Source organism: Mesoplodon bidens, assembly GCF_964165515.1.
Source record: "Mesoplodon bidens genome assembly, chromosome: 17".
NCBI classification, from domain to species: domain Eukaryota; kingdom Metazoa; phylum Chordata; class Mammalia; order Artiodactyla; family Ziphiidae; genus Mesoplodon; species Mesoplodon bidens.
The window spans coordinates 49,900,613-49,920,760 of record NC_138174.1 but is presented as its reverse complement, the minus strand read 5'-3'; the positions used below and the strand labels follow the sequence as shown (position 1 = coordinate 49,920,760).

The window sequence follows — 20,148 nt, the reverse complement described above, 5'->3', positions numbered from 1 at the left end:
AAAAGTGAAAATTAATTGATAGACAATACTTTTAAAATACAAACAACTGACTTGGAAAGAAATATTTAACACTTATATAGTAGGCAATGAATTATTAGTCCTAATATTAGAAGAATGACTATAAATCAATGGAAAAAAAAGACAAACATCTGATACAAAAATAAATGCCAAGAGTAGTCACTTCAGAGAAGAAAAGTTACACATGCCAATAAGTAAATGAAAAGATACCTCACTGGTATTCAGAGAAATGTAGATTAAAACAGTAGTAAAATATCTTTGCATTGGCATAATTATGAAGAAATAGACAGTTTTTATGACATCTAATGTAAATTGCCATAACCTTTTTGGATGTCAGTTTGATAACATATCACTATATTTAAAATGTGCATATCCTTTGACCTACCAATTCTACTTCTGTAGAACTGTTTGTCTCAAACATGTTCATACATGTGCAGAAGGATATATATACAGGGCTGTTTGTTATAGAACTGTGTGTAACAGCAGAAGATTAGAGACATCTGGAATAATGTTAGTCAAAGAGCCAACTCATAACATTAAGTGAATAGCACTAGAATGTAAATAAGTATATTGCTTCCTTCATCTGGATAGTCTTCCTAGGGGAAAAAAATGTGAGCTGAACTAAACAGTAGTATAGTAAGTCCCCTACATACAAATGAGTTCCATTCCAAGAGCACGTTTGTAAGTCCAGTTTGTTCGTTAAGTCCAGCAAAGTTAGCCTAGGTACCCAACTAACACAAGCGGCTATATAGTACTGTACTGTAATAGGTTTACAATACTTTTCACACAAATAATACATAAAAAACAAACAAACACAAAAAATAAACATTTTTAATCTTACTGGGTACAGTACCCTGAAAAGTACAGTAGTACAGTACAACAGCTGGCATACAGGGGCTGGCATCGAGTGAACAGACAAGAAGAGTTACAGACAGGAGGAGGGAGAGGAGGTGGGAGATGGTAGAGCTGAAGGATCGTCGGCAGTAGGAGACGGAGGGCCAGCTGCAATGTCACTCACGCCTGACGCTGATGGCACAGGTTCTGGTTCCTTGCTGGAACCAGATGCACGTTTGCATCTTTCAGAGTTTGTCACTTGAAGGCTTGTATGTAGGGGACTTGCTCTATGCTCAGTGATACAGTTGACATATTCTGGTGCAAGCTCTTATCTTTATGTGGACTGGTAACAAATAGTTTGTGTTCTATTGATATAGTTTGAATAGTACTGTTCTAAAAGATGCATGTAAAATAATATGTAAACAGTGAAATATTTGAAAGGGAACACATATCAGAATAGCTACTCCCTTGGGGTTGAAGAGATGGATTACGAATAATGTTGTCATTAATTTTCTTTTAAAAATGTCCTGACTGGTTGAATCATTTTAAAAATTAAAATGCTGCATGCTGAAATAACAGTTTTCATCTTATTCACTTGTAACTCTCACTGATTGGTTTACAAGCGCTGACTTTTCTTGTAGTTATATCCGACGAGGTGAGAGTCATTGGTGGATGAAGGGCTCAACTCCTACGCAGATCTCAGAGATCATCATTAAACTTGTTAAGGATATGGCGGCAGTAAGTTCCCATCCTCCTGATCATTATGTCAGTGAAGTACAGTAGGAACCTGATTGGCAAAACGAGTAGCATAATCATTCTGCTGAATTGAGAGAACATTCGTGTTATTTTGCTTTGCTTACAAGGTCCATTTAGTAGGTTCACTATCGCACGATGTCTTTCCAGCTGGTGATAAATTTGCCCTTTGTGTAAACTATGTTCATTTCAAGCTTCCCAATTAATTTACTTGAGAATTATTACATAAGTCTTCCAAGACTTTGAAACTTAAAAAAAAAAAAAGTATACTCTTTGAACCCTAAAAAAAACAGCCTGAGCCCAAGAGCCTAAAGGGAAAAAAAGGGCTTTTCAGAGCAAAGGTTTCTTGCTGTCTTTTAGTTCTCACAGTTTATGAACGTCCTGTACTGCTGTCTTTACTTTAGGTGTTGCTTTTGCAGGGAGATCCCAGAGTGCGGAGGAAAGGGAATTACTTCTCAGAGTCCCTGGCTCTCACTGGTTGCTCCATGTTAGTTTCCTCACATTCCATTTTATTTCCAGGAGTTCAGCCCCAGGAGGGCAGGACACTGTGGATGACAGGTTCCTGAGAGGTAGAGTAGACGGCAAGCATTTTGGAAGAGGAGGAATTGGAACTTGAACTCTGTCCCTTTAAAGATTGATAGCGTGTGGATATGAGACGAGTAAGGATATTCTGGGGAAATAGGAAGTTCTGTCACTTTTCCCAGCAGTGTGGACATTTCCTCAATCAGAGAAATGGAGAATTTTTTCCATTCTCAAATAGGCTTTCTGAGTAAATAGGCTTTTCATTGGATGAAAATATTTATGAAAGATGTTTAGGAACACTCTCTAGGACTAACATGTTGGTGTTCAGTAAAAATCACGTTAGCAAATTAAGGTAGTTGTAATTTGAACCCATTTATGCTCTCGGGTTCCAGTAATACTCTTCTAAAGCGCTTTAGCTTAGCTGTGTGAGCTCCGTGTCAAATAACAGGGTTTCATGATCAGAATTTCTCAGTCATAGACAGCCTAGTATTTGTTATGTTTTTATCTACATGTAAGATGAAATGCCCTTGAACTCTGTAAGAAAAGAGTATTGAGAACTTAAATTTTTATTGACTTTTGTTTTGAATCATCAAAATAGTAAGTAGAAGTTGAATTGTTCATATAGTTGTGAAGGATTTTTATATTAAAGTATGCCCCTTGATCTAAGATTCCACTAGCAAATAAATTTTCCTTTTTGGTGAGAGATGTTCAGAGAACAGAATCTGCTCCTTTGATTATACCTCTCTGGTTGTTTATTAAATTATTCTGTCCTGCTCATTAGGGTCATCTGTCAGAAGCGTGGTCCCGAGTGACAAAAAATGCCATTGCAGAAACCATCATTGCCTTGACCAAGATGGAGGAAGAATTTAGATCTCCAGTGAGATGTATTGCAACAACTAGGGTAGGTTTCCTTTCATTTGGTCTATATTGTTGCATGTTCTTTTTCAGTAATAGATTTGAACAAATTTTAAAAAATAAGCCAGCTTAATTTACTTTTCTAAAAAATTTATTTTATTGAAGTATAGTTGATTTATAATGTTGTGTTAATTCCTATTGTACAGCAAAGTAATTCAGTTATCTATCTATCTATCTATCTATCTATCTATATATATATATATATATACATACACATTCTTTTTCATATTCTTTTCCATTATGGTTCATCCCAGGACATTGAATGTAGTTCCCTGTGCTATACAGTAGGACCTTGTTGTTTGTCAATTCTCTGTATAATAGTTTGTACCTGCTAATCTCAAACTACCAATCCATCCCTCCCCTACCCACCTCACTCTTTTTTCTTACCAAATATTGTATTTATTGAAAAAGTATGAAGGGGTTTTTTGAATTATAATCTAAGCCTGGTAATTTTTAATGTTCACTGTTATGTGTTCTTTATCACTTGTTTTTGTTATTATTTAGGGAGCTAAGGATATACTCATTAAAAAGAAGCTGAATTACGTATATGTCAGTGTACTGTCTTTCTAATGATGTATTTACTGTTAATTTTAGTGTCAGCATGACGTTGTGATAGACTGAAGGTCCTTTAAAGACAAGGCCCCTGCCTACTCCTTCTGTAATAACTCAGTTGTCCTAAAATAGAGTCCTGTGGCCTACTTACTGAATGTGTAGGCCTTACTTTTCAAAAGCAGAAAGTGTGTGCCCAGGGCACAATGGGGCAGAATCTCTTAGGAAGTGAGATTGCATCCTTCAGATGAGATGCAATCTATTGTAAATTTTAGTCTACCAAATTTTATGTCCCATATACTTCCAAAAGAGATTTGAGATTTCCTTGAAGCAGGGCAGTTGTGACAGCATTGGGAAGAAGTCAAAGCTGGTAGAAATTGCCTAAGTTAATCCTCAGAAGTCTGAAAAAGAAGATACATTTTATCTCCCTTGGGCAGAAAAAGCCAGTTCCTGCCATGTTGCCAGTGAGTGTGACTCTGAAGCAGCTGCCCTGACAGTCACCCTTTCCCACCACGTATACGCTGCACTCGTTCTTCAGTCGGCTCTCCCCTTTCCCCTTGCATAACTTTAATTTTCTTCTGGCTTCTCTTTTCCTATTTTATTTCCCCCTTACTCTTCATACCCAGTGATACTCACATGCACTTCTCAGAGTTGAGACAGTTAAGTATTATTTTCTATTTTTCAGTAATGAAGAAATATATTATTCTGTGTAAAAATGAAGCTTGCTCTTTAAGCCTCAGAAAGCTTTAAAGTATTTTTGAGGGCAATTTTCTAACGCTTGTAAGACGTTTACTTATTTCTGACAAAGTGTACCCAGCATAGTGCTCGACTGTTAGAGGCATAGAGATTTCCTTGGAATTTAATGCCTCAGGCAGATATTAGATGGAAAATGTGTAGAAGGCATTGGTATATTAAATATGTAAATTTATGTATTGATATGTTGTTTACATATCAGAATAATAAAGGTTAATTTTATATGTCAGGTAGACAACAGAATGGTTCATCAGAGCCACAGTCATTTACTCAGTATGTATTTCAGTGCCTACTCTGTGCATGGCACACACAGTAGAGGGCGTGGGTGCCTGGTACCCCACCAGGAAGACTTGAGAGCCACTGGGGTTGTACGTCTTTTCAAGTCCAGCTAGCCTGCACTGAGCTGTGGCGGTGGGTGCTCTGTAAGGTGTTACCCCACGCTCTGTAGCGTAACAGCCTTTCCCTTCGGCAGCTCTGGCTTGCTCTGGCGTCGCTGTGTGTTCTCGACCAGGACCACGTGGATCGCCTCTCCTCAGGGAGATGGATGGGAAAGGATGGGCAACAAAAACAAATGGTAAGATCAGAGTTACTTTATAAAAATTTAGCTTGTTTTTCTTTACAGTAAGCTTTGGCTTAGCTTTAAAAAAAAAAAAAGGACTCTAGGGGTTTCCCTGGTGGCGCAGTGGTTGAGAGTCCGCCTGCCAATGCAGGGGACACGGGTTCGTGCCCCGGTCTGGGAAGATCCCACATGCCACGGAACGGCTGGGCCTGTGAGCCATGGCCACTGAGCCTGCGCGTCCGGAGCCTGTGCTCCGCAACGGGAGATGCTGCAACAGTGAGAGGCCCGCGTAACGCAAAAAAAAGAAAAAAAAAAAAAGGACTCTACGTGTCAAAATACACAGTTAGTGGACCTCTTGAAAACTTGCGTCACACTGCCCAAGTTCATCTCACAAGTCTGTTTCACTTAGGGTTCCCTCTGCATAGTATATTAGGGGATTTAATTACATAAAAAAACTGTTCCCTTCTTCTCTGAGTCATGTGTGCATCATATCAAAGTTTGGTTTTAGCCAGACTCTGATTCTATATCTAGATTTTGTACTAAAATGTAATCAATTTTATGATAAGGAAATAAAGTAGTAAGAGAACAACATGCTATACCATTTATTCACAGATGTACTTAAAGTAGGTTTGATAAGTATCCCTTGCTTCACTGGAAGGAAAAACTTTATACAGGCCCTTTCAACATTTTCTTTTTAACACCCAAGTTTCAAAAATGCATTATTTATTCATTTAGCATACAGAATGTTTGAACATAATGGGAGAAATTTTCTTAAGTCGCTAAGAAAAGTATACATGTTTATTTTGTTAATCATTCAATGCCCATAGTGCATTAATCATTGATTTGGGGATTTTGAGGCCTTTTTTTAATATGTATAAATTTATTTATTTATTTATTTATTTATTTTTGGCTGCGTTGGGTCTTCGTTGCGGTGCACAGGCTTCTCACTGCGATGGCTTCTCTTGTTGCGGAGCTCTAGGTGTGTGGGCTTCAGTAGTTGTGTGGCACGTGGGCTTAGCTGCTCCGTGGCATGCGGGATCTCCCTAGACCAGGGCTCGAACCCGTGTTCCCTGCATTGGCAGGCGGATTCTTAACCACTGCGCCACCACCAGGGAAGCCCAAGGGCTTTTTATAGTTAAGTACACTTGCCATAATTCTGTTTAATGTTCAGATTCTAAATTCTTATTCAAGTTCAGAGTAACAGTCTGTTCCTGTTGTAAATAAATCACATTCAATTTGTATGAGTATTTAAGACTTCCTTGTTAATCTTTTGTAACGTATGGAAATGTCCTGTTCTAGCCTATGTGTGATAACCATGATGACGGTGAAACTGCAGCAATCATTTTGTGCAACGTATGTGGAAACTTATGTACTGACTGTGACAGATTCCTTCATCTTCATCGGCGAACCAAAACTCATCAAAGACAGGTGAAGATTTCTGCATTTACATGCAGAATAGTATCTGTAACATAAAGTATATTCAGTAAGAAATAATGTGGGAAGGAGACTTGGTGTAATGGGAGAAAAATGAACCTTGGAATCAAAGACCTTGGTGGAATTCCCAGCTGTCTCATTTACCAGCTGTGTAAATCAAGCATGTTGTTTAACCTCTGAGACTTGGTTTCCACATTTATAAAAATGGGGCTGTTGTGAAGATTAAAGACAAGACTAGAGATACCTGGAATTTCTTAGGGTGCTTAATAAATAAAAGCTGTTTTCATTATTGAATAATTAAAATGTATACTTCTTTCATAGTGCTATATTTTCCCCTTTTATTTAATGATACAATAGGTCTTCAAAGAAGAAGAAGAAGCTATAAAGGTTGACCTTCATGAAGGTTGTGGTAGAACCAAATTGTTCTGGTTGATGGCACTAGCAGATTCTAAAACCATGAAGGCAATGGTGGAATTCCGAGAACACACAGGTAAAAGGATTTAAGAGTGAACCGTGCCTGACAAATAGATTGAACCATCCCTACTGATTACGATTAAACTAGATGTTAGTTTAATTTAATTATTTAATGTGAATAATTTTGAGTGTTTTCTATTAAGTGATGATGAGATCATTGACCACTGTATTTTTATATTTACTAGACAGTGTTCAGTGTTCTATTGTAGAACATTAAATTAAAAGTCAGGAAAGTTGGTTTGCCATGAACTAGCTGTGTGACCTTGGGCAAGTCATTTTATCTCCAAAATATGCATTTTTCATTTTGATTTTTTTTCTAAAGTCTGGTGTATTCCCAGCTTAAAGGTACATTGAATCGTACAGATTCTCAATTTTCAGCACCTCTGTAGTCTGCCATTTATCTGGCACAAATTTCTGATTTTGGTGTTAGATGTAAATCTGACAAATTTAAATATGAATAACTTTTCATGCTGCAAGAGCATGGTCTTTTCTTTTCTCACAGCTGATTTTTTTTTTCTCCTATTTTCCCTCCATACCATATTACATTAATGAATGTTCTAGTGTTTGAACCATCATTGTATTTATGACCTAAACTATCCTTTTTAAAAAACATTTTCTGTAAATATTGCTAAGTTCACTTATCATATTTAGAATTTTGTACCTGTGTTTTAAAATGAGCTTGGTCTGTGTTTTTCAAATCTTGTTCTTTTTCCTTTTGTTCTTTGTTTTATTGGTTCCATTCCTCCTTTAACTTTTCAAACATATTTAAATTCCTTTTCAAATGTTTCTATTATCTTTAGTTCCCTGGGTGGGAATTCTTCTGTTAGTCACGTTTCATATTCTCTGCTGATAGGTTTTCTCCTATACCTTGTAATGTTGTCATTGGGAAAGGTACCTAATGATTTCCCTTTTTTCTATATATCTTTATTTAATTTTTGTTGTTATCTTTTGTCTGGCATTGTGCTTTTGTAATGAGGGGGCTTACCATAGCTGCTCGACCTGCTGTCTTAACTAGAAGCCTAGTCTGTTTCTGTGTACTGAAGAAGTATAAATAAATCAGTTAATAATTTATTTGGCTTCAGGTAGCTCTTTAGTCTCTTATCCTTTTTTGTGTGTGATTATTTACTTTATAATTAGGGCAGCTTACAACACTTCAGCTGCAAAACTGCCAGGCTGATTTCTCAGTGATAGTAACTGATACATATCCCTGCTTGCTTGATTTGTTTTCTTCAGTTAGTTGTATTAAAATATGTAGAAAACATATACTTAAGGAGGATTTTTCTTTTCTGCTTGAACCTAGGTAAACCCACCACAAGTAGCTCGGAAGCATGCCGTTTCTGTGGTTCCAGGAGTGGAACAGAGCTGTCTGCTGTTGGCAGTGTTTGTTCTGATGCAGATTGCCAGGTGCGTGTATAGTTAGTTAGGCCATCATGTAAGGAATAGCATGTGTTCTCTCCTGACACCTTCACTTCATATAAATAGGACTCTGAGCTCAGCATCACTTTTGTTTTCTAAATTAGTGTATTACCCATGTCAAGAGTTAAATGCTTTATCAAAGCTGGAGAATGGATCAGTTAAAGCTCTCAAACCCAAATCAGTCTCTTTTGTATGTTTCCCAGCTACCACCATCATATATATTTAACATTTACTTCTGTGCTAGAAGCAGATAAAAATCTATGGGCTGGGGCTTCCCTGGTGGCGCAGTGGTTGGGAGTCCGCCTGCCGATGCAGGGGACGCGGGTTCGTGCCCCAGTCCTGGAGGATCCCACATGCCGCGGAGCGGCTGGGCCCGTGAGCCATGGCCGCTGAGCCTGTGCGTCCGGAGCCTGTGCTCTGCAACGGGAGAGACCACAACAGTGAGAGGCCCGTGTACTGAAAAAAAAAAAAAAAAAAATCTATGGGCTGCCTTTCCTTTTCTTCTTACACATTTTATTCACTTGTTTCCTTAAAGTTGTTTATGCATGAACATCTGTACACATTCCATGCTATCCAAATATTCTTGATTCCTCAATTTAGTTAACAAGAATTTGGATAGTGTCCAGATAGTGAAGGATACCTGTATATTTTTTAATCCCCATTTCATTTTGGAGAGAGGTAGGTGGTGATTGGATGATTATATGTCAGGAATTTTTTTTGCTTCATGGCTATGCATGATAACAAATAGATTAAAATTGCAGCTCACTTTTTAATTAGCATTCCCTTTATGTGGAGTGAATTTTTTTTTAAATCACATTAGACTTTGTTAATAATCCTAAGTTATATGCAAACAAAGAATAAAAATAACTTTACTTTGTGGTTACTTAGCCTTATATCTATTTCCCGTGGGAAGGTATCTTAGAAAATTAATATAATGGATGTAATTACCAGGATGTGTGCCTTTTTTGATATTTTCTGTGCTGCTGTAATTCATCTTTAACAGGAATATGCTAAGATAGCCTGTAGCAAGACGCATCCTTGTGGCCATCCATGCGGAGGTGTTAAAAACGAAGAGCGCTGTCTGCCCTGTCTACACGGCTGTGATAAAAATGCTGCGACCCTGAAGCAGGACGCTGACGACATGTGCATGATCTGTTTCACAGAAGCGCTCTCCGCAGCACCTGCCATTCAGGTTGTCTCCACTTTTAACGTGTTAAGTGTGCCTAGATTTTTCAATAGGAAATATAAATATACATGTCAAATAAACAAACGACTGGGCTTCCCTGGTGGCGCAGTGGTTGAGAGTCCGCCTGCCGATGCAGGGGACACGGGTTCATGCCCCGGTCCGGGAAGATCCCACATGCCGCGGAGCGGCTAGGCCTGTGAGCCATGGCCGCTGAGCCTGCGTGTCCGGAGCCTGTGCTCCGCAACGGGAGAGGCCACAACAGTGAGAGGCCCACGTAACGCAAAAAAAAAAAAAAAAAAAGACTGAATCTTTCTTATACCATTGGGAGAAAATATCCCACTAATATCCACCAGTTTATTACAGAGCAAATGCTGTCTCTTTACGTTCTGTCTCCATTTTGTGCAGTGAGCTTTAATCTGTAATTTGTGTGAGCCTGTATAATCAATTGAATGTATAAAATGCTCATAAGGGAGAAAAAAAATAATTAGATTATCCAGTAGCTTCTCTCTTCTTAATTTCCAGAATCCAGCATGGCCTTTTATAACATTATGTAATTGATCTATGCATGATGATACATACCTCTGTATATAATATATATACATGTATCTATAATGTTAGTAATATTATAGAAGTTACAATTTGCTAAATAAGTTTTTTTTAACATTTACTGGTTGTTTGTTTATATTTCCAGTTCTTGTGATTCCAAGACAATAAATATTCTCAAAAATAAATTTTAAATCTTTAAATCAGTAGTTTCCTCTTCTTCCTGTGAGATACAAAATTGAATAATTTCACATTTCTCCCTAGCCCAGCTTACTCTCTATAAGGTGGCGTTAATACATGAATGGTAAAAATTGGGAGAAGCTGAAGATATAGTTCATGATGTCGCATGAATAACAGAGAAGTGCCGAAGTTTCAGTGTACTGAATTTCTAGATTTTTCTCTTACCTGCCCTAAGTAGCACCTTACATTGACTAATCTGCCAGTTACTCATGTTTATTGTTATTACATTTGCTTATATCCTTCTCTTTTCTTTATTTAAGCTGGATTGTAGTCACATATTCCACTTACAGTGCTGTCGACGAGTTTTGGAAAACAGATGGCTTGGTCCAAGGATAACCTTTGGATTTATATCTTGTCCCATTTGCAAGGTATGGAAAGAATCAGAAATTACCTGCTTTCTATTAATTTTCATCTTTGTCTTCATCTTTCATCTTTCAAAATAAACATGGCAGCATCTCTCAGTGTCCTTCTTAGTCTGCTTTGTACCACCAGCCCCCATCAGTTTCTGCTCTCTTCACCCAGGTAGTACCTGAGAATAAGATCTTTCTATCTATTATACTACATTTCAAGGCATTAATTGTCCATTAAAAGCTGATTAAATTAAACTATTGCATCAGAAAATTCATTTAGATATTATCGTGCATTGAAGGGCATGCATCATTGCTTTCAGACCCCCTGAGAGTTCAGGCCATGTGACTTGTCAGTGGGTGACTACCAAAAAGAAGAAAGAGCCTGTGGTGCTTGTAGGTACTGATACCTGCCATGAAAGAGTGAAACCGGAACTTTTTAAAGTGCCATTAGGACAGATTCTTTAGAGCTCAGGTAAAATAAGGAGAAAATTCTTGACATTTTGACACGTCTCTGCAAAGATAGTAACCAAAGTAGCAGGTTATTCTGGCAAGCTAATAATGTTTAACAAAAAACTTTTGTTTAAGAATGTACTGCCAGACTGGTGTTTAGGGTATAACATGGACTTAGCACAGTCATTGCTTAGACGGAGCAATATTCAAAAAGATGATAGGATTTTCTCTCCCTTCTCTTTTGTTGCCACAAAGAAAAGTCACATTCAGGAAATGATAGATGAAAGGGATATAGAAAATACTACTTGTTCATTTCTCTTATCTAACATTCTGCCCCACCCCCAAGGAACCAAAACACACACAGAGGGGTATTTGTGGCAGCAGGGTAACCTTTTATTCCCAGAACAGCTACGGCAGCAGGAGATACATTTCATGCTCAGGAATATGAAGCTCATCAAATGGAATTTTCGTGTTCTGTGCCCCACTTGCCGCCACTTTCCCTGCTCTTGGGAAACTATAGGCTTGTGAGGACCTTACAGGATTATTTTTAAATGGCATTTTATTTAGGAAATGTTTGGTTATCTCCTGTCCTAGCACGGTGCTTGGCACTTAGGTGAATACTAAGTGTTTGTTGAATTAATAAATGAAGTGATTCTGTTAAATAAAGAATGTTCATATTTCAAAATTTCAGAACAAAATAAATCATATCGTGTTAAAAGACCTGCTTGATCCTATAAAAGAGCTCTATGAGGATGTCAGAAGAAAAGCCCTAATGAGGTTGGAATATGAAGGTCTGCATAAGAGCGAAGCTATCACAACCCCTGGTGTGAGATTTTATAATGACCCCGCTGGCTATGCCATGAATAGATATGCATATTATGTCTGCTACAAATGCAGAAAGGTACGCTGTTAATCATACTACGAATTATTAAGATTACCTGTGTGATTAAGAAGTTGAATAGTATAGTGATGTCTAATTATTCTGACGTTTTAAGTCTAAAGTTAAAAATGAGAAAGTTTGGTGCTGTGCTTCAAGTAGAATTTATTTTCTTAATTTGTTTTGGGGCGCTTTTTTTAAACATATACAGACTATTTCCAAAACAAACATGAGGTGTTTCTCTACACAAGCTATTTCCCATCAGCAATCCCCTCTTGTTTTCCAAATCCAGTTGGCTCTGGAATAAACTTCTTTTGCTTAACTCTTTTGACCATTCCCTTCTTAAAATTCTTACTTCCTTGGCTCCCAGGACAAGACTCTCTTTGGTATCTTCCTTCCTTTCTGGTCACTTGTCTTTAACCCCCTCACAGAGTTCCTCTTTATTCATCTACTCCTTACATATTTGTTTCCCCAGCCTTCCATTCTTGCCTGATCATACTTCCTCACCTTTGGTGACCTGTATACCCATGCCTTTGCCCACCACCTGTATTGTTCTGACCCTCCAAAATTTTTCAGATTTGGATACAGATACCCAACTGTCTACCAGACATTTAGATTTCTCACAGATACTTCTGACTCTATCAGTCTCCAGTCTGTATTAACAAATGAACAAAGTCATTTCTGCCTCCAAATCTCTCTTGAGTTCTTTTTTCTTTCTATTATTGTATCTTTAGCAACCCTCATCATTTTCTTTGGTAACTGTTAGTAGCCTTCTTACTGGGCTCCTTGTGTGGAGCCCCTAAGCTCTCCGTTCCATGCTTCACACTTACACTTACAATTTCACTAGCAGATGAACATTTCTAGATCCCAGATCTGATCGTGTCACTGTTCAGCTTCTAATCCTGTGGCCCCTCCACCTCTCTAGTCTCATCTCCCAGCATGCCACCACTTGTGCCCCGTGCAACGGAACACCGAACAACTTGCAGTGCCCCAGACTGGGCTGTGTCGGCTCACTCACCCACACCTCCACGCTGTCGCCCGGGCTCTTCTGTCCGTGGAATGCTCTTCTCTGCCTCCTACTCTGCATCTTACTCTCGCTTGCCACCCATGCACACGCTTGTAGGCACGGCCAGATCTGTGCAATCACACTTCCGGATTCGGCTCCGGTTTCACCTCCTCTGCAGCGTGCCCCGACCTCCCCACCACCGCCACGCCATTTGGACATCTCGCATACGTCCGTCTAAGCGCTCATTATTCTGCATTAACAGTGACTGGTTCACGTGTCTCTCTGTCCCCCTTGATAAGTTCCATGAGGACGAAGACTATGTTTCTTAAGTTCTCTATCTCTAGTACTTGGCACTTATTAGACACTAATTTATTTATTTTGTGCCCAGAGCAAATAGAGAGGAATTACCCATGATGATAACTTCATATATTCAAGTATCTGTATTAGATACTGTTGAGTCCCTACATGTAGTGCAGCTCTGTAAGTACGAGCAATGTCCTGAACAGAATATCCAAATTTGCCTTTCCTTTTTAAACATTTTATATGATCAAAATTGATTTTTTTTCTTTCCCATTAGCCTCAGGATTATAATTTTACACTAATATTTATTTTAGGCATTTTTTTAGAGTAGTAGAAGGGAATATGTTATTTCATATTTCAAAAAGAGAAAAACTATTCAAACTTTGCCCTGGAAAATCATAGCTTCTCTTTACTACTTAGTAGCCTATTCTTGATATTTATTTGGAATATTATACATTCTTTTGTTATTTTGCTTTGACAGTACAATGTTTGAACTTTCTACTGTAAGTATGAATCCATTCCAGAACTGAAGTAGCTTTATTTCATACCCTGATCTATTTCTTACAGGCAGCAATATGGGTATCCACTGGGCATTACAAGGGAATGTCAATAGACAATAGTATTTCCTGAGGCCTCTCGATCTCACTTCCATTGCACCCACACTGAACCTCCCATGGCAGAGTTTTCTGTTTCTTGCTGTGATCTGAATACATTCCCTCCTTAGGCATATTTCGGTGGCGAAGCTCGCTGCGATGCTGAGGCTGGACAGGGAGATGATTATGATCCCAGAGAGCTCATTTGCGGTGCCTGTTCTGATGTGTCCAGGGCTCAGGTGGGCAGAACATTTTATTAGAAAGGACAGTTTAGAAATGTTAAACTTCTGTGTTTTTGAAATAATAATATAACGAATATGATGGGGATAGTATAGTACATTTTTTTCCCCAGTGCTTTCTGATGTTTGTAGGGCAGTGTATAATTTTCCAGATCATTTTGTATATATTATTTCTTTTGGACGGTATTTGCATTTTATAATTTTGTCTCCCATAAGATAATCACCATAGTTCAACAAGTAATAAATTTACTTATTTCATTTTCTTAAACCTGCAGTCACACTTTTAGGTTTTCCCGTCTTCAGTGAAATCTTAACAATACATCTATGAGATTGAGAGATAGAAGAAATATTATTAATTTTTCAATTTGGCTGACCAAGAAACATTCACAAGGAAATTAAATGGCTAGCTTATTAAATAATATTGGTTATTATGGAGCTGGGATTTAAACTTGGGGCTTCGTCCAAACCTTTCAGGCCAAGCCACACATTTATTCAATATTTTAATGTGTGTATCATCAGGTTTTCATTCAGTTTTGAGAGCTGTGTGTACTCTAAAAATATGAATCACTGAGTTATGTGTATGGTTTTCTTAAGTATAGTTGAAATAGACTTGTCATAATCTTGTATTTATTTTCTTTTGCTGTAGATGTGTCCGAAACATGGCACAGACTTTTTGGAATATAAATGTCGCTACTGCTGTTCAGTGGCAGTCTTTTTCTGTTTTGGAACAACACATTTTTGTAATGCTTGTCATGATGATTTTCAGAGAATGACTAGCATTCCTAAGGAAGAACTACCACACTGTCCTGCAGGTATGCTTTTAGTATTTATAAATATGGTTATAATGTATATGGTATCTCATTTTATTTAATGATCATATGAGAACACTTTGTTTCAAGTGGCAGAAACCCAGTTCAAACTATCCTAAAGAAACAAAGGGAATTCCTCTGCCCTTGTAAGCTTCTGACTTTCTGAGTGGAGTAAAAAGTAAGATGACCATCATGAATGAGGGGCTCAAAGCTGTAAGAAGCAATTGTGTAGGGACTGAGAAGGAAGTCAGCTAAGGATTAGTAGAAGGACTGCTGTTCAGCGCTAAAGGGCCATGAGAAGTTTGAAATTATAAATTGATAATAGAACCATTTTAAAGGATTTTGTGATTTTTTTTTTTTTTTTGGTCACACATCTGCCTTTATTGTGAGCAGCTATGATATTTTTTAAGAAGCCTGGAACCAGCACCATAAAATGGACAAGTGATTTGATCTAGAATGTCTGGGAATGGGCAGCATAGTGAGCATCAGAAAGCCAAGGGAATTAAAGAAGCCACTGAGAATACAGGAGAGATGATTGTCTATGGAGGTCAGGCTGAGAAAAAGTGAATATGAAACCAAAAAGAGACAGAAAATTGGAAGAGGTCAGGAGGCTGGTGATCACAGTGGGGTGGAATACCAGGCTTAAGAGAAGTGACAAGAGTGGAAGGAGAGGTAAATGTGACCAAGAAGAGACAGATCTGAAACGAGTGGAAATACATGCAAGAGCACATACACTGCAGTGTACAACGTTGTTAAAGCTGGGAAACACGCGGTCCCATCCATTGCTTATCAGAGTGCAAATGGCAGAACCCTGCGGTGCCTCTCAAAACTGCCAATATACCTGCCCTTTAGCAATCCCACTTCTGGGGATATACCCACATATGTGAGAAAAATAAAAAAGAGCAGATAGGAAGGTTATTCATTGCATCATTGTTTATAATAATACAAGCTTGTAAACAATGCAAGGATCCAGTAAGAGGTTGGTTAAACACTCAATACTACACACTATTAAAAAAGGAAGGTGACTGAGGATGGAGTTTCTGTGTACTAATATGGAAAGGTCTATAGCAGATACTGTTAAATGAAAAACCAAGTTACTGAACAGTGTGTATAGTATGCCGCCTTTTGTAAGAAAGGGGGAAATGAGAATATATACTCATATGCATTTAAAAAAAACACTGGGGAGATTGACAAGAAACTAATAAAACTGATTAACTATTGGGGAAAACAGGAAAAAATGGGATAAAAATGGGGGAAAGGTGACTTCTTTTTGTATGTAATTTTTTTTTAAATTTTGATTTTTAAACCGTGTGAAGTATATTATCTATTCAAAAACAAGGATACTAAGATACATAGGGTTTTTTTTAAGTACGGCTACTCTTTTCTATTTGCTCATCTCAAGTAAAATTTGTTATACTATTCTTCCTCTACTTCCTTTACAGTAGAAGTACTTTAGGGCTTTTCAAGGAGCTTTAAAGAAGCAAGATGAGAATAACGTGAGGCTATAGTGTTTAGGAAAATGGCCAGAATAGAGGCGTAAGCCACGACGAGCAGTAGGAGGGTAGTGAGCTGGAGGTCAGCGAATGAAGGGAACGAAAAGGGGGCAGTGTTGTATGGATGAGGACAAGAGTCCAGATTAAGAAGTTGAAGGAGATAATCCTTCTGGACTGGGATAGGGACCCTATCCCTTTCTGTTGCATGTATGTGTTATGTTGAATTTTTTATAGTGAATGTTTTTATTTTTGTGGTTAGAAGAAAATAATTTTTTAATTTTACATTTAATTTTATATTTGCATAACCACAGTCACATTATTTCTCTAAGTAACTTACGGGTGATTAATATTTTCATTAGGTTTGTATGTGTGTGTGTGTTTTAATTATATTTTTTTGCCTCCTTCAAAATGTATACAGGTCCCAAAGGCAAACAATTAGAAGGAACTGAATGTCCTCTCCATGTTGTGCATCCACCCACTGGAGAAGAGTTTGCCCTGGGTTGTGGAGTGTGCAGAAATGCTCACACTTTTTAGAACACTCAGATTCCTTTGTCTACAGAGAGAAAAGTTGCCTTCATCCCCCCAAGTGGATGTGGTGAAGTTTAAACTCTGCTCAGGATAAGGACGGGACCATTTATACATCCACCAAAATGAACCATTCACAGTGCAAGAAGGATGCCAAATACCATGTACATAATTCTTGCTATGGAAAGTTTCCCTATTATTTCAGTTTATCTTCTTTTGAACCAGGACATCAAACTTGTGAGGTGTTTGCATGTGGCCATTATCGTCACTGGCCTGTGAAGCATTGGACATTTATAGATAATTGATAACAAAGAATTGCCATGCCCATGGACTAAGAATGATGCTGGCTTTCAAGCAAAAGAGAAAAATTATCATTGTTTATTGTATACTGCCTTTTTGTAATCCTGTACAATTGCATCACAGGTGGGGATAAAAAGAGGAATATTCTGGTTTATTTCCTAGACTGTTATTTAAAAAAAAATGTGTTAGGACGGCATATAAATGTAATAAGTATCACACTGTATATAAAGATATCAATGTTTGTCCTGTATAAGAATTACTAAATTACAAATGCAGTTTCATTTAAACTTCTAGGTTAAGTTTGAGCCTGAAATTTTAATGAAGTGCAATACTGAGTGTGCCTCATTATCTTGCAGCTGTAAACATATTGGAATGTACATGTCAATAAACCACTGTACATTTTTATACAGTGATAAAGTCTAACAAGTGTGTAAGGTGTTGGCTTGAGAAACAGAATTTAAATACCTAAGGTCTAAAACTCCATCCAATTTTCCTTGGAAAGAAATTTACTAACATAGCACAATCATAACCTTCAAAACTGTTTGTTGGGGAAAATAAGAGTAGTAATGAAGTACAATGTTGGAATCTTAACACTGGAGAGATAGATAGATAGATATTCATAAACAGACATATGCAAAAGATAGAAGAATATATTTAGGAAATTCAGCAACCTCCACCTTATTAACCAGCACCTTTTTCAACGTATATAACAATCAACAGAATCACTAGTCTTTTCTTTATTATAGACTGTGTGTTTTAGTAGATGTTTTTTACAGTTAACTCATGAAATTGATGCATTGTTGACTTATGATGAGTCATAAATCAGATTATATTTATTTCATGAGACAGACTGATCAAAAGTTCTGATCAGTTTTGTTCTAAATTCCTACTGTTGAAAATAGATAATTTGTCAATAACCATTATTTTAATGACTTTGTTAAGCATTTGTGAGAAATTTAAAATAATCTTTGCCTTGAAGCAACTTAAAATATAAAGAAAAGATCTAGCCTGAGCACAGATAACTATTTAGAGAATCTTCTAATAAATTGCATAAAAATGTCCACACCAAATGCTTCAGGGTTTAGGAAAGATGGTTATTAGTGGTTTTTTGTTTTTGTTACTGTTGTTGGGAGGGAGGAGGTTAGCTAAGAGGCCCCTTGAGCTTCCCTTTGAAAAATAAGTAGCATTTCAAGCGTGGAGATGTAGAGAAAGGCAGGAGGAAAAAAGTATGTGTGTAGAAAATTCTAGAATGTGATAGAACAGTGTGAATAGTCCGACTTTCCTTGTGTTGGAGCGCTTACTGCAAAAAAAACAAAAAAATCTGAAGATCACAAAGACTGATCTCTTCATGATATAATTTGTGGATCCACTGTATGTACAGGCGCGGGGCCTTCCTGAGCAAGAAAGGACTTTGAAACAGTACAGAGGTCCCTCTTCATCTAAATAAGATACATCTGAACCATCACTGAAAAAGTAATGATAACACTTTCTTTTAAAATCGCTCAAGAGAAGGACATTATGCAAATGTCCTTTGTTATTAGTGACGATGCCCCAGAGTTGCAAGCAACTTTTAACTGCCCAGTGCGTTCAAAAGCCAGGAGAGTGATTTGTTGTTACTGAGGGCACTTCTGGGTGGTCCCAAGTCAAGCTGAAAGGGTTGCAGGCAGGGCTAGTTCAATTTCAACCTCCAGAATACTTTGGATTTATAATTCGGGAAGAAGCAGAAAAGGGTCCTAAAGGCGCTCGCATGTTTATATCCCCCCCCCGCCCCCCGAACACACACACATTTCTCTTTCTGACAAAGGGCTAGCTGGGATTCTCTACCCATGTTCAAAAGAGGTTCCAGAACCTTCAGGGCAACACAGTTGTTTTCTTCAAAGCGATCATTCTACCATGAGGTTGTTGGGCAACAGGCATCAGGAAGGGATGGTGACACTGCTCCCAGACGACCCCTCAGCCCCAGCTTCTACCTCTCAGCACCTGCTCGCGAAGCTCTGCCTTTCACAGTAACCTCGTAATCTCGTTTCATGCCCAAGCCTTGGGAGAACACTGAGGGCACAGATTCAGGATTGGCTTTCAGTGTTTCCCAAAAACACAAAGTAGGTCAGAGGCAGAAGCAGTTCGTAGGTTTACCCCAGAAAACCAGATGTGATGAGGCCATTGTGAACATATCTGACTTAAATTCATTGGCCACAGTAATGAAACTAACCTTGAGAATGCCGCGCAGATAGGAGGCATCATGGACACCTGAGAAATGTAAGCTGCAGTGTGTAAATGGGAAGGAAAAAGAAGGGGAAACAATGGAGATTGCTTGACAGTCATGAGCCATCTCAAATTAATACGCTGGTAATAGAAGGGATAAAAACAACAAAGTCCTAAAACATTCTCACAATGACTCCAGCTTATCTTCGTTTATGAGGAAGCTATTTTTAGTCATATTCCAAGCATCTCAAAACCAGAAAAGTCTTTTATGAATAAATACGTTCTGACAAAGCACAGAAGGCAGATGGCTTTGGCATACGTTTGGCTCAAGCATACTGTGCCCAAAGGTTTCAAATGCTGTGCAGGATACCAGGCAGGAAACAGAAAGCAGAATCATGAGAGCAGGTGTTGGGGAATCTGGAAACAAACTCTTTTCCTGTTATATTTTCAGGCCTGGGAAAAGTCATTTTTCTTAAGCAGTTTTCTGGCCAGTCTGTTTAGGTCTAAAACCTCCTTACTCCATCAGTAAGCATATTTGAAAAATATACACAGTTCACTATTAACTTCTCATATACAATGGTTACTTATTCACCTACTTTTTCAGATTTTTCAGCCCAACGTTTCTCCCTGGGCACTTTGTCACTGAATTCCACCAGTACCTAGCCACACGTGTTTCTGACAGATGGAACACCGCCTCTTGTTTTCCTGAAAACTGCCAACAGTACATAAACGGTGCTGAAACAGAAGCCTGGGGACTTGGGTTCAAGCCCTGATTCTGCCTCGGTTTTGGCTGTGTGACCTTGAGTCA

At 38.1% G+C, this 20,148-nt stretch overlaps 1 protein-coding gene across 13 annotated transcripts in view; it reads left to right on the top strand.

The window, feature by feature from the left end:
• Positions 1-17,564, top strand: part of MYCBP2 (MYC binding protein 2) — a 266,977-nt gene extending 249,413 nt beyond the window's left edge. For all 13 annotated transcript variants that reach the window (XM_081214828.1, XM_081214825.1, XM_081214831.1 and 10 more), the window contains 12 exons: positions 1,494-1,590; positions 2,909-3,028; positions 4,817-4,918; positions 6,203-6,331; positions 6,695-6,827; positions 8,112-8,215; positions 9,231-9,419; positions 10,457-10,564; positions 11,688-11,897; positions 13,904-14,011; positions 14,658-14,823; positions 16,732-17,564. In XM_081214828.1, the coding sequence (XP_081070954.1) occupies positions 1,494-1,590; positions 2,909-3,028; positions 4,817-4,918; positions 6,203-6,331; positions 6,695-6,827; positions 8,112-8,215; positions 9,231-9,419; positions 10,457-10,564; positions 11,688-11,897; positions 13,904-14,011; positions 14,658-14,823; positions 16,732-16,847 (1,582 nt within the window). In that variant the 3' untranslated portion in view covers positions 16,848-17,564. The remainder of the gene's footprint in view (positions 1-1,493; positions 1,591-2,908; positions 3,029-4,816; positions 4,919-6,202; positions 6,332-6,694; positions 6,828-8,111; positions 8,216-9,230; positions 9,420-10,456; positions 10,565-11,687; positions 11,898-13,903; positions 14,012-14,657; positions 14,824-16,731) is intronic.
• The last annotated feature ends 2,584 nt before the right edge of the window (positions 17,565-20,148 follow it).